General features: G+C 38.0%; 1 protein-coding gene and 2 pseudogenes across 1 annotated transcript; 2 read left to right on the top strand and 1 right to left on the bottom strand.

Moving 5' to 3' along the window:
- LOC102509826 overlaps window positions 1–6,498 on the bottom strand; it is a 16,259-nt pseudogene extending 9,761 nt beyond the window's left edge.
- Window positions 3,951–5,280, top strand: LOC102505376 (annotated as a pseudogene).
- LOC116662033 (fructose-bisphosphate aldolase A-like) lies at window positions 5,215–5,869 on the top strand. Its single transcript, XM_032475185.1, has one exon. The coding sequence runs from the start codon at window positions 5,251–5,253 to the stop codon at window positions 5,695–5,697; it is 447 nt and encodes a 148-aa protein (XP_032331076.1). The 5' UTR covers window positions 5,215–5,250; the 3' UTR covers window positions 5,698–5,869.
- Window positions 6,499–13,937: the final 7,439 nt, after the last annotated feature.

A 13,937-nucleotide genomic window follows, 5' to 3' on the forward strand; every position in this document is an offset into this window, starting at 1 on the left:
CTGGATCCTGGAAAGGAAAATAAGAATGTCACAAGTAACATGGTAGTAAAGCATTAGAATTAAAGTGTCCAATAATACTAAATATTACTATGTATCAGCTAGATATGTTTCTTGTCCTGTAAAACTTGTGAATATTAGAGTGATTCATGAAACCCTGAATTCTTAATTTTAGATTTTAAGCATATTGATCAAAGATTTTCTACATTCCATTTAGTCTGATGCCAGTGGTCTTAGCTATATTTAATAACCAAAAAATATTTTACATCAGAGTTTTCAGAACAAATTTCTCTTTCACTCATAACCTTTTAAAATTCTTCAAATTGCATGATAGCAATGAAGAATGGGACTGAAGAATCTAAATCAAGGTTTTCTAGAGTCTGACTTTGTCATTGATAAAGGTTTCTGAGGTAGAAGAACAAAGATCAAGGAGCTTTTTAAAGGCTATTGAAGATATAATTTGCTGCAATATAGTTGGTGGCAAAGAATCTTATACTTGATTGCTGATCTGTGCTAAAATATATTCAGAAAGGGATCATCTGTCTTCCATTGACTATCAATCAGCCTTTTCACATTGGTACAACTAGAATTTTACATCTTTATCTTTTTAAATTAAAAAAAAAGTTACCAGACTACGAAGTAACAGATTGTGAGTGATTGGCTAAAAGGACTTGGGTTTAGTTTTTTGTGCAAGTAGCATAATCACCAACTGTGTTATGGGTGGTGTCATCTTTCATTAATCAATGAAGATTTTGCCCATTGCAGGCATATCCCTATCTGTCTTAGTCAGTTCACGCTGCTGTAACAAATTACCATAGACTGGGTGGCTTAGACAGCAAACATTTATTTCTCACAGTTGTGGAGGCTGGGATGTCCAAGATCAAGGTGCTGGCAGATCGGGTGTCTGATGAAAGTCCTCTTCCTGGTTTGCAGATGGCCATCTTGTTATATCCTCACCTGGGAGAGGGTGAGACCGGGGTAATGAAGAAGGGGGGAGAACAAGATGTGGGAAAGAGAAAGAGAGAGAGACGTTCTCTCACGCCTTTTCTTAAAAGGACACTAGCCCAGATCATGACCTGGTTACCTCCCAGAAGGCCCATCTCCAAATATTGTGACATTGGAGATTACAGTTTCAACATATAAATTTGAGGGAGATGCAACATTAAGTCCACAGAACCATTCCAGCCCCAGAAAAGAGTTCTTGGGTGAGGGTAAAAGCATTATCAACCATGAGGGAAAAAAAAGAGTTGAAAGTAATTGTCACTGACCCCTCTGTTTACTAAAACTTGCTTCTTCCATACTTGATTTTTATCCCTCTTTTCACTTTAAACCATGGTATCTTCACTCAGTGCACCTTTGAAAACTGAGTCTCCAAAGGCAAAGTGAAAGGAAGAATTTACCTTATGAATATGGTCAACTTAAGTGATAATGGTGACGAATGAGATGTTTAATTCTTTGATATTAAACTTTATGTATAGTTTCCTCAAATATAACCATTTATTTTGCTGCTGTAGATATTTCTTCACATAATTTTAGATATAAGTGGACTCATTTAATGCAAGATTTAATGTAACTCATCATATGTAAATCACTTTAAAGGCATTAGTTGATTGGCCAAATTAATCTTAATTATTTCCAGTGTTGTGTCATGTGGATCATTTTATTAATACAGTATTTGTGTGTTTTAAAATACATTCATTCAAGCTTTATTGCGTTTATCAAGATTTTTACCTTCTTATAGTGTGGGTCAAATTATGCAGCTTGGTGTAGGGGATGTGGCATATTTTAGGTTTTACTCCTTTCTGATATACATTTTTGCTGGCTTTTAGTCTAGAATTTTCTTCTTAACCAGTTTGACATCTGTGGTGCACCATGATTGATCAATATCTTGCATCATAAGTCTTGAAAATAATAATCATTGGGAACCAATGAACTTTTCTTCATTTGAAAATCTGTCCCTAGAAAAACCTTTTATTTTTTATATGACCAAACCACATATTATCCTTGAGAGATTAATTTAGCTCTTAGGAAGTAAATAATCTTTTCACTGTATATATTCCTCCAATAGATACTGTGATGGTTAGTTTTCTGTCTCAACTTGGTTGGGCTATAATACCTAGTTTGATTGAATATCAAACACTAATCTACATGTTGCTATGAAGGTATTTTGTAGATGTGATTAACTTCTATAATAAGTTTATTTTAACTAACAGAGATTATCATCAGTGATGTGGTTGGGCCTCAACCAAACAATTGAAGACCTCCTCTTCCAGGGCACATGACTGGGCTGCATTTCCCAGGCTCCTTGCAGTTAGGTGTGGCCATCTGAATGATTTATAGGCAGAGCTGCATAGAAGGAGATAATTTATGCTCTTTCAAGCCGTTTTCCATCCCTCATGTTCTTTCCTAATGTGCTGGCTGTATGTTGTCTCCAAGGGTGACCTTGAAAATCATCTATTGACGATTACAGAGCTGCTAGCAGCTGTGTTGCTGAATAACTGTGTGGAACAGAAGTTACCCCATCCCCACCACCACAAATAATACATACTGAGTAAAGAAAGACACCTCTACTGTGTTAAGCCACTTTAATTTGTGGGTTGGCTTGTTACAGAAATTAGCCTACCTCCACTAAAAATGATCATATTGTTGTCTTTCTCACAGCCATCTTACTAGATTGCTAAGTGTATAAAAAAAAAAAAAACAGTCAGCCTCCTAGTTCATCTTCCCATTCGAAATTTGATCCAAGTTTTCCAGTGATACTTCAAATGGAGTAGGAAGCTTTGGGACTGGGTTTTTTAGCCTAGATATCTTTACCTCCATGTTCTTAAATACATAGAAATTAGAATAATACACATTGAGTTACCTTCAGTGGCAGTTTATCCACTGACTAATTTCTGGTCAGGAGAATAACTCTTTAAAAATTGTATGGACCTCATTGTTCAGAAAGCAGCCTCTTTCTTGAAAATACAGCAATAAGACCAATGGCAGTAATTGGGCTATATATATATATAAATTGAAAATATTCAAGGTTTGGTAGGTAAGGTCTCTCATTCAAAATGCCAGTAGAGATTCAGGGAATATCTTAGGAAAATAGCACTTTGTAAATAGATAGGATGCCAAGGGTATTTTATTTGAATATTTGAGATAATGGAATAATAGAAAACCAGAGCAACTGTGAACATTAAAGATCATTTAGATCATGCCCTTCAACTTAAAGATAGGGAAGCTGAAGCCCAGAGAGCTGAAGTGATTGGACTGAAGTCACACAGATAGTGGCACGTTTAAGACAAGAATTCAAATCTCTGGATTAGCTAGGTAGGCACTAGGTTTAGAACGGGAAGCTGACTTCCGGAGTTTCTAAGTGTGTAAGTGTGTGTGTGTATGTGTGTGTGTTTGTCACCTTCAGTAGAATTAAAGTCAAGAAAGAGAAAACCAAAGTATGACTTTTCATTGGATTCACACAGTAAGAGTCCAAACAGATCATACTCCGTAAAATACTTTAACAGTCAAATGGGAAGTCATTAATTACATCCTGACTGGTCTTAGATAATGTTTCTAATCTTTTGTCATGTCATGAAAATGTAATTTATTATACGGGAATGGAGTTTCCTTTACCTACTAACTTGATATAACTAGAATTGTGAACTTTTGACTGAAAAATGTCAGATTTTTTCCATGAGAGTGATACATTACTTAGAAGCCCCTGGCTTCTTGGAGGTCTTAATAAAACTTTGTAATTTTTTTCCATGTTCAGTAACATTCTCAAGATGTAGTATTTACTGCCCAATATAATTGTGGTGACTTACTGGTCCTTTGTTAACTAACCTGGAAAGTAAATGTAAAGTACAGGGTAGCAAAGTTTAGGGGAAAGAGCTATACACTAGGTGGGAAGAGCCCTAGATTTTAACAAACTACTATATCATTTACCAGCTGTTAGTCTTGAGTAGGTTACTATGGTAACCACACACACTCCGCCCCCCACCCCTGCCCAAGAAGATGTCCATGCCCTGATCCCAGAATTTGCAATTACACCTCTTTGTGTGGCTAAAGAGAATGTGCGTATGTAATTAAGGTACAGACTTTAACAAAGGGAGATTATTCTGGATTATCTGAGTGGATCCAATCTAGTCACATGAGCCCGTAAACACAGAGAACTTTCTCAAACTGAAGATAGGAAAGATGAGGCAGAAAGAGGGAGCAGAGAGATTTGAAGCTTGAGAAGGACTCAACCCACGATTGCTGACTCTGAAGATGAGAAGGGTAATGCATCTAGGGAATGCAGATGGTCTCTAAACGACAAAAGCAGCCCTGACTAATAGCCAGAGAGGAAATGGTGACCTCAGTCCTGCAGCCACATGAAGTTGAATCTGGCCAGCAACTAAAGTGAGCATGGGAGGGGATTTTCTTCTGAAGCCTTTAAATAAGAGTACAAACCACCCCTGCGCCCCTCTCTCGGGAGCTGAATAGGCTGCGTTACCCTTGGAACGCGCCGCAGAACCAGAGTCCTGTGACGACTGCCACGTTGGCTCCCTTGGTCCACTCACCAACCTGCGGTCCTCCACCGCTGCACCCTGCCAGCCTGCCCCTTTCCTGTGCCAGGAACCGACAGGCACCACACCCCACCAGTACCCAGCACTGACCCCGGAGCAGAAGAAGGAGCTCTCTGACATTGCTCACCGCATCGTGGCTCTGGCCAAGGGCGTCCTGGCTGCAGATGAGTCCACCGGGAGCATTTGCAGTCCATCAGCACTGAGGACACTGAGGAAAACCGACACTTCCACCTCCAGCTGCTGCTGACAGCTGACGACCGCGTGAACCCCTGCACTGGGGGCGTCATCCTCTTCCGTGAGACACTCTACCCCGAAGGCAGATGATGGGTGTCCCTTCCCCCAAGTTATCAAAGCCAAGGGCGGTGTTCTGGGCATCAAGGTAGACAAGGGTGTGGTAACCCTGGCAGGAACAAATGGCGAGATGACCACCCAAGGGCTGGATGGGCTGTCGGAGCGCTGTGCCCAGTACAAGAAGGACGGAGCTGACTTTGCCAAGTGGTGCTCTGTGCTGAAGATCGGGGAGCACACCCCCTCCTCCATCGCCATCATGGAAAACGCCAATGTCCTGGCCCGTTACGCCAGCATCTGCCAGCAGAATGGCGTTGTGCCCGTCGTGGAGCCTGAGATCCTCCCTGATGGGTACCATGACTTGAAAGGCTGTCAGTATGTAACTGAGAAGGTGCTGGCTGCTGTCTAGAAGGCTATGAGTGACCACCACATCTACCTGGAAGGCACCTTGCTGAAGCCCAATATGGTAACCCCAGGTCACGCCTGCACCCAGAAATATTCTCAAGAGGAGGTTTCCATGGCAACTTTCACGGCATTGCGCCGCACAGTGCCACACGCTGTCCCTGGGATCACCTTCTTATCTGGAGGCCAGAGTGAGGAGGCAGCATCCATCAACCTCAACGCCATCAACAAGTGCCCCCTGCTGAAGCCGTGGGCTCTGACCTTCTCCTATGGCCGAGCCATGCAGGCCTCTGCCCTGAAGGCCTGGGGAGGAAAGAAGGAGAACCTGAAGGCTGCTCAGGAAGAATACATCAAGCGGGACCTGGCCAACAGCCTCGCCTGCCAAGGGAAGTACACCCCGAGTGGTAAGGCAGGGGCTGCAGCCAGCGAGTCCCTCTTCATCTCTAGCCATGCCTACTAAGCAGAGCCCAGGCGGCCCCCTCAACACTCCAGGCCCCGCCCCCTCCCGCACTCACTCTTGAAGAGAGGGGGCCTCACCCCGGGCTCCAGGCTGCCCTTTCCTGTCACTCTTGCCTCCCTGGTGACATTGGTGCATGGTGTTGTCTGTGTACGCCAACTCCATCACCCTTTCCAGCATACTGCCAATAAACAACAATTTAAGGGGCGGGGGGTGGGGGGGAGGGGGTGTGGAGTACAGGCCCCTTGAAACCCTGATTTCATCTTGTGAAACCTGGAGCAGAAAAACTAGCCAAGCCTACCCAGACTTTGACTTACAGAACTGTGCGGTAATAAATTTATGTTGTTTTAAGCCACTGCATTTTCGGTAATTTGTTACACAGTAATAGAAAATTAATACAGTGATTTAACCTTTCCCGCCTTGGTTGTCTCTTTGATAAGATACCTTACCTTCCAGATTTATTTAAGAATTATGACAGGTGGAATTTTCCTTAAAACAGAGTTCTGTGATATAATAGGAGAAGAAAATTTCTATGAAATATAATCAGCACATTTTCCATTTAACAAGAAAAGTAATATCTCAGATATTTCTTTATACCATCCTTTCCTTACCTAACCCTCAATTTGATGTTCCTTTTATCTAAGCATAGGAAAAATATGATAAGGCCCAGTTTTTAAGAGAGCTCTTCCTGCTGATATCCTAGAATTTGGAAAATAAATTATGTTATGACTATTGTTCAATTATACCTGAGGCTGAAAATTTATTATGCTCATTAAATTAAATGAAAATTCTATTTTCACATCTGTAAGATATAACATATGTTTTGAATGTATTATATTAATTTCCTTTCACTTGTGGTATAAATTAATTGGCTGGATTGGACTGGTGAAAGAAGGTCCCCAAAGACAAAGTATAGTAGAAGGAAATTGAGAAGTTAAAAGAAAAATGAGTGTACCTTTCACTTCCTGGGAGTTGAAATAACAAAATAAGCCTCACTGAACGGTAACAGTGAGAAAACATGAAGACTACTTTCAGCCAGTTTAGGTAAATCAGAAAACACAGGTATCATCTTACCTTGGAGCAACATATATCTCTTGTTAATTTAGGGATAAAAAGAACTTCCCCTATTCCTAAATCTCTGTAGAATAAAACTGTCTTTGCTAACCATAAGTTCAAATTCTAATGAATCTTATTATATGAATCTGTAGCTTCTTGTAACATTATGATGCAGCTTTGTGCCTCTTTATTGGAACTTCTCTTTTTATTACCTGTCACAGCTGTCACACAGATCACACAGCCTCATTCCCAACTCGAAATAATCAGGAGCTTCATTTTGGAGTTGTGATTATCTGGATCACCTTTGGTGACCATTAGAGATGTTTGGATTTACACATCCAGTTGGGTCTATTTAGTTTTCATCCAATTAAATGTGCTCTTTTTTTTGTATTGTTATAATTCTGTCAATTCTTGTGTGCAATGGTTGATACTGTACCAGAAGAACATTGCTTCTCTGGTTTGTGAATGAATTTCATGATACACTTGGCTTTTTTAATTTTTGTAATGGCCCTGGTTGCTTTTAGCAACACCTGCCTTCAAAATTGCAATCTACAGAAGAGCATCTTTCTATGATGAAAATTTGGCCAGAGTATTCTACATTAGGCTGTTTGATTACTTTCTAGTGTTCTACTAAAATGCATTTGTGTTATCTGGGCTATTAGTGACCTTCATAGTTTTTATAAAGTACTGCTTCAAGAGACCTGGACTGGTCTTGGAACCAATGTTAATTGGCTCTATGATTTCAAAGTACTCACTTAGCCCCTCTGTATTTGTTTTCTCATCTAGAATATAGAGGGGAAATATCTCTCACATGTGGTGGCCTTAAAACTGTAATTGATTTTCTCTGGCAGCGCAAAAGTGTTTCATTCAATCTATTTCCCTAAAAGAGAGCATGAGGAAAAACTTGACTGACTTGTACTGTTTGGGAAACTCTTCCTTGTCTATCAAGATCATGACGATAAAGTACTAGTCATCAGCAAACATTAAGATTGCAAAAGGAGCAGGAGCAGAGCCCATAATCCAGTTTCATTCCTAGCTGACTGTAACCATAAGACAAGCTGGACATCCCCATGACTCCAGGTATTGGCCGAAGTTCCCAGGGACAGCGGGCTCCTTCCTTATGGATTCTAAAAGTACACATACATAATAGATAATTCAAGGCCACTAAGCAAATGACCAAATAGTATTTTGTGCATGATATAATACTAATACTGAAATTTAAGAAAAGAAATGCAGTTATGTATCTGGTGAACTTCTTGGAAGTGCAGATACAGACTGAGAATGTTCACTGATGTGGTTCTCAAAAAAACCCAAGAAATTTGTTTTTCATTGTTTTTGTTTTATAAAGAAACAAGGATGCCTGGTGTAAATAAATAAGGATACATTAAGCAAAAATTTTCAGGAACTGCTGTGTAATGAACTCAGTACTCTGCTATGTAATATTGGGATTCAGAAATGGAAAACTTAGCTGGTGATTTGGCTAGAAAGGCAAGATTTGTTAAAGGGTATTTCATATAAAAAACAGCAAGAGAACAATATGAAATGATTTATAACTCTGTGCATGATGACAGCATTTTAGCAAAAAGGTTACTTATAGCTGCTGTAAGGAAAATAAAATTTCTTAACCAAGAATCCAAGACCCATCACAGTCTGAGTTTAACTTGCTCTCCTAGTCTTACCTACCTCTCTCTACTACATACGCTACATTCTCTAGTCACTGCTCCCCCTGCAAGAATTTTATGGTTTCCTGAGTTTGTCATTGTTTCTCTTTAAATGAAGTGCACTTCTCTGATTGGTAAAGTTCTACTTCCATTTGAGACATTTCTTCCATTCCCTTCCTTGTGACTTATTTATCCATGTGGTATTATTTTCTCCATTGTACTTTAGCACTTATAATACTTACAATTATTTATATTTCTGTTTATATGTCCAGGGCAGGTGTAACATCTCACTACTCTCTTTGCCACCACACACTCAGCAGTATGTTTGACTCATAATTGATGCTAAACATTTGTTTTTCCATCCCAGTAAACATTTGTTCATCCATTCAATTTATAGGTATGTAAGTTTGGAAAGATAAGGTAAGAATCAATTGATGAAGGAAACCTGAGGAGTTTGGGATTTCTCGTACAAAAATGGGGAGTCACAATAGCTTTTTGAGAAGAGAAGTAGAATAATGGAAGCATTTTTTTTGTAGGAAGATGGCTCTGAATGTGGTACAAATGGACAGAAGGATGAAGATGATCTCTAAGGAGCTAAAGACAACAGTAAAATAGGTTGTAGCAAGACCCTCAGACAATTCAATAGAGGCTATATATATCTTTTGAATCACTTTTTACATTCCTAAAATTTTTATTTAGAAATAATTTTGGATTTACAGAAAAATTACAAAGAGAGTATAGAGAGTTCCTATATACACCTCACTCAATTTACCCCGTTAGGAACATCTTACATGTTCATAATGTATTTGTCAAGACTAAGATACCAGTATTGGTACACTGCTACTAACAAAATTTCAGACTTAATTTGTATTTCACTAGTTTTTCCATTAAGGTCCAATGGAAGGTGTTCTGTTCTGAGATCCAATCCACAGTATCACCTTACATTTAGATATCATGTCTTCCAGATTCCTTTGGTCTGTGACTTTTTTTTTTTTCAGTCTTTCTGTATTTTTCATGACCTTAAATATCTGTAGGAGTATTGACCAGGTGTCTTGTAGAATATCCCATGATCTGAGTTTGTCTGATGTTTTTTCTCATGATTAGACTGGAGTTACAGGTTTTCATGAAGAATATCACAAAGATGAAGTTGATCTTATCATCACATCTGTCAAAGTTTGCAAGATACCAATATGATATCACTGATGATGCTAACCTGCATCACTTGGTTAATGTAGTGTTTGCCACGTTTATTTATTTACGATTTTTTCTTTCCTTACTTTATTCTTTGAAATTAAGCCATTTAGTCTGTTCTAAGGGAGTTGGGGGACAATTAAACTATCTCCTTGAGTAGGGAGCATCTACATACAGTACTTGGGATTTCTTTGTAAGATCTCCACTCCCTTGTTCATTTATTCATTAGTTTATTAATATCACTATGTACTCATGTGTATTTATTTTATACTTTGATTTATAATCCAATTATAGTTTACATATTTTATTCCTCAAATTGTTCCAGATTTGGCCATTGGGAGCTTTTTCAGTTGGTTTCAGTCTCTCTTTGATATATCCTCATAATGGTGAATTTTTCTTGGGGAAGGGGGACACTTTTGTAATTTCTGGCCATATAAGAAGCTCCAGGTTTGTTTTGTATATCCCTCACTCAGCCCCACTATTAGCCATTTCTCCAGGCAGCCTTGGTACCTTTTATTGGAGAATGGTGTTTATAGACCAAGATCTTGGCACTGGCTCTGCTTGTTGCTACTGGAGTAACGTTTCTAGGCTCTTTCAATGAACAGAGCAACAATATACACACATGTATACTAAACTATGTACATGAGCATCATTAATACCATTAATGTACCATATCATTAACTATTTTATGTACACTTTTTAATCTACATTAAGCAAATTATGACTTCATGGAAGTGTCTCCAGCTTTAATCTGGTGTCACATCATTCATTCTAGTCTTCCTCTTTTGCTTATCTGTAACTCCAGCATTAAGAAACCTGGCTGTCACTATACACCGTACATTTACTTATTTGCTCACCTGAAACAGTTTCAGAATTGTTAACTTGTGTCCTCATGAGAAACAAATTTAGCAACTAGAGTAGTGTAGTAGTAGTGTAGTAGTGTATATGAATGAAGTATGTGAATATGAATGAAGTAATGTGTATGAATGGAATAATATGAGTGAAGTAGTGTAGTAGCGTAGTTCCTTTTGTCTTTAGTTTACAGGTTCTACTCAAAACATTGTTTTCCAAAGTTACTTAGGTCAGCTCGTTTTCCCCACCTGCTTCAGTGTCATCATATTATACATCGTAATACAGGTAGATTTGTTTGTCACAGTCTACATTCCATCCTGAGATACCTTGACATCCTGATTGATTTTTATCTTTTAGTTTACATACATTAAAATTCACTCCATATATTGTACAATTCTACAGGTTTTGAAAAATGCATGTAAGCATGTATCTACTACCCCAATACAATATAGGTTCTTCATCCTAAAATTAAAAAAACAGTTCTTTCACCTCCAAAGTTCCCTTGTACATCCTCTTTGTAGTCAATTACTCCTCCAACCTGTGGCACCCATGGATTTGTTTTCCTTCCACTAATTACATTTTAGTGAAGTATTTTTTTAGCTAATTGATTGCTGCTGTTGTCTCTACCACGTGAATATAAGTTCTGTGAGGGCAAGAACCATGTGTCTTGTTAATCACTGCATAACTTCTGACTAGGAGAGTACATTGCAGGTGCTTAATAAATATTGTTGAACAAAGAAATCAATGATGAAATAAGGAATAAGAATAGAATTATTTATTTTAGACCTTATAATGCTTTTTGAGGGGAGAGAGACTCTAGTAGGCATTAGGGATTCAAAGATAGACTGTAGCATCTTCCGTCAAGAAACATACACTTTAGTCAAAGGACAAAACCTGCACACAAACTGCTGCAATACATATTAGACTATGATACAGGTGCCAGAAAGGTAGTGGAAATAGAGTTCAAGGAAGGAAGAACTCATGTCTAGCTGGACAGTGCTATTGTCTGAATGTTTGTATCCCCCCAAAATTCATATGCTGAAACTCTAACCCCCAAGGTGGAGGGGCCCTTGAGAGGTGATTAAGTCATGAGGGCAGCGACCTCATGCATGGAATTAGTCCCTTATAAATGAGGCCCTAGAAGGACCCTTTGCCTTTTCCACCATGTGAGGTTATAGCTAGAAGGCACTATGAATCAGAAAGTGAACCCTCACTGGATATCAAATATCCTAGTGCCTTGATCTTGGACTTCCTAGCTTCTAGAACTGTAAGAAATAAATTTCTGTTGTTTAAAAGCTACCCAGACTATGCTATTTTGTTATAGCAGCCCAAATGTACTAAGACAGGCTATCTGATGGCGAGAATATAACAATGAGCTCATTTTAAAGGATTCTATTCTAATTTATTTGGATTTTATGTGAATTTGTTACTAAGATGTATTTGCTTCAAATAGAACTCTAGTTCTGTCATCTTTATGGGGAATGTTGAGAGGGCTTGGATTCTGATGTGGAAGCAGAGGGTATGAGTAGAGGAGATGGTGGTGTTTTTGCATATTTTTAAGCTGCTAAAACTATTAGTGATTCCAAGATATTTTTGTTCTAATTTACAAGGTTGTGTTAGGGTCTACATTAGCCTTGATGATGACTTATTTTTTTTTTTTTCATTCTCTATTTGTAGTAGGATCCTCAGTCCTCTTTATTTTTATTTTTTTTTTTAGTTAATTTTATATTGCATTGATTTCCTTTCCAAATATGAACAATTTTCATCTTTGGAGAATAGACTCCATTCAAATATGATAATTGCATTTGGGAACTATACCTGAACTGTACAGAGAAAATTATATCCAATATGCATTCAATGTCAAACACATTTCAAGATAAAGAGTAAATGCATGCTGGATTGTTTAGCTGTATAAATACACATTCTCAGGAGATAATTCTTTTAAAGCAATACAGAAATTTGATGGCTGCAATATCAACTGCATGATATGTTTTGAGTGGTATTTCAAAGATAATCCCAACCCATAATATAGCTCCCTTACTAGACATATTTATTTGGAGTTAAAGCATTAAAAGCCAAAGAGATATAAAGTTTTATTTCTTGGTAATTTACAATCAGTCATTAATACCTAAACCAGATTTTATTTATTGAGTTAACCCTCTTAGAGATCTGGGCCCTGATAAAATGGATCAAGGGCTAGGTAAGTCTTGCTGAAGGCAGATGGTAGGAAATGCCTGAAAAGGATGGCCTTGTACATGATGTTGAGATTCAGTGGAGGATGCTGAGTAGTAGATCTAAGAAATTTAGACAACATTTGTGTCAAGAATGCTAAGAAGGAGGAGAAGAATTGTAGAAAAAAAAGTCATTTAAAGGCACCAGTGGACATCTAGCAATAGAATTCATAGAAAGCATTGGACTAGGAGCTAAGTGGCACAAAAAGAGGAAAAGTCTAGGACACGGTGAATAAAACTATGACTTTGACTGAAAGGAAGGGGATGGCAATGTAGGAATCAGACAAAGAAATAAGATGACAAGTCCAGGCAAGTGAATTAAAGTAGGGAGGAATGGATAGGTACCCTATGATTCAAATTTCAGGTACTCATAATGGTGTTTAAATGAAATATATACGGAGGATTTATATAGAAAATGGCCTCAAACTCAGATACCACTAAGGCACAACAGCGACAAAGATTCTATTTCTAGCTTCCACTTTACTCAGTGCCAGCACTGATGCCTCATTTCAGGTGGGTAAACATCCATAGATGGGTAGGGAAAACCACACCTGGCTAAAGGGAAGGATGAATGTGGTAAGCAAAGAAAACACAGCTCCTGGTAATAATTCTGAGTCCTTTTTCAGTTGGTCTAGCTCAATTTTTGTTTATGCTATAATTCAGATTTACAAAATAAAGCAATTTAAAAAAAAATGTGTAAGGGTTCAAATATACAGCCTAGCACTGCTTTAGCCTCCATTACTGCTACAGTTTTGCCAATTTCTGTAACCTCTTTTAGATTCACATTCTGGATCTATCAAATTACAAAGCAGTTTTGAAATTGTGCCCATTTCCATGATGGACTTATACTTGATCAGTACTTGGAAAGAGAGATGTGCTTGTAGTCCTGAGATAGAGAATAATGCTGAATTTGTCAGTTAATGAACACTTGTATTTAAGAGCAAGAAAATAGAAATTGCAGAATTTTTCCAAATGCTGGGGATATATATATATATATAAAATTTACTTATTTATATATATATGTATGTATTTACTTATTTAATTTAATGGATGATTTGAAAGAGGATAACAGTTGATGTACAACTGACGAATGTGTTAAAATGTATATTTACTCACAAGACAGGGTATTATGCCCTGGGAGAGGAACTTTCTCAGTAGGTTGAGCTTTCATTTTTTTTTTCCAGATATGAAAAATTTAATGATGGAGTAAATGAAAGAAAGAGAAAATTAAGAATTTCCAAACACTGGACTA

The sequence above is a fragment of the Camelus ferus genome, chromosome X (assembly GCF_009834535.1).
Source record: "Camelus ferus isolate YT-003-E chromosome X, BCGSAC_Cfer_1.0, whole genome shotgun sequence".
NCBI classification, from domain to species: Eukaryota; Metazoa; Chordata; class Mammalia; order Artiodactyla; family Camelidae; genus Camelus; species Camelus ferus.

Coding starts and splice junctions, on each gene's coding strand:
- LOC116662033 (XM_032475185.1), top strand. CDS start 5,251: ATGAGTGACCACCACATCTACCTGGAAGGCACCTTGCTGAAGCCCAAT.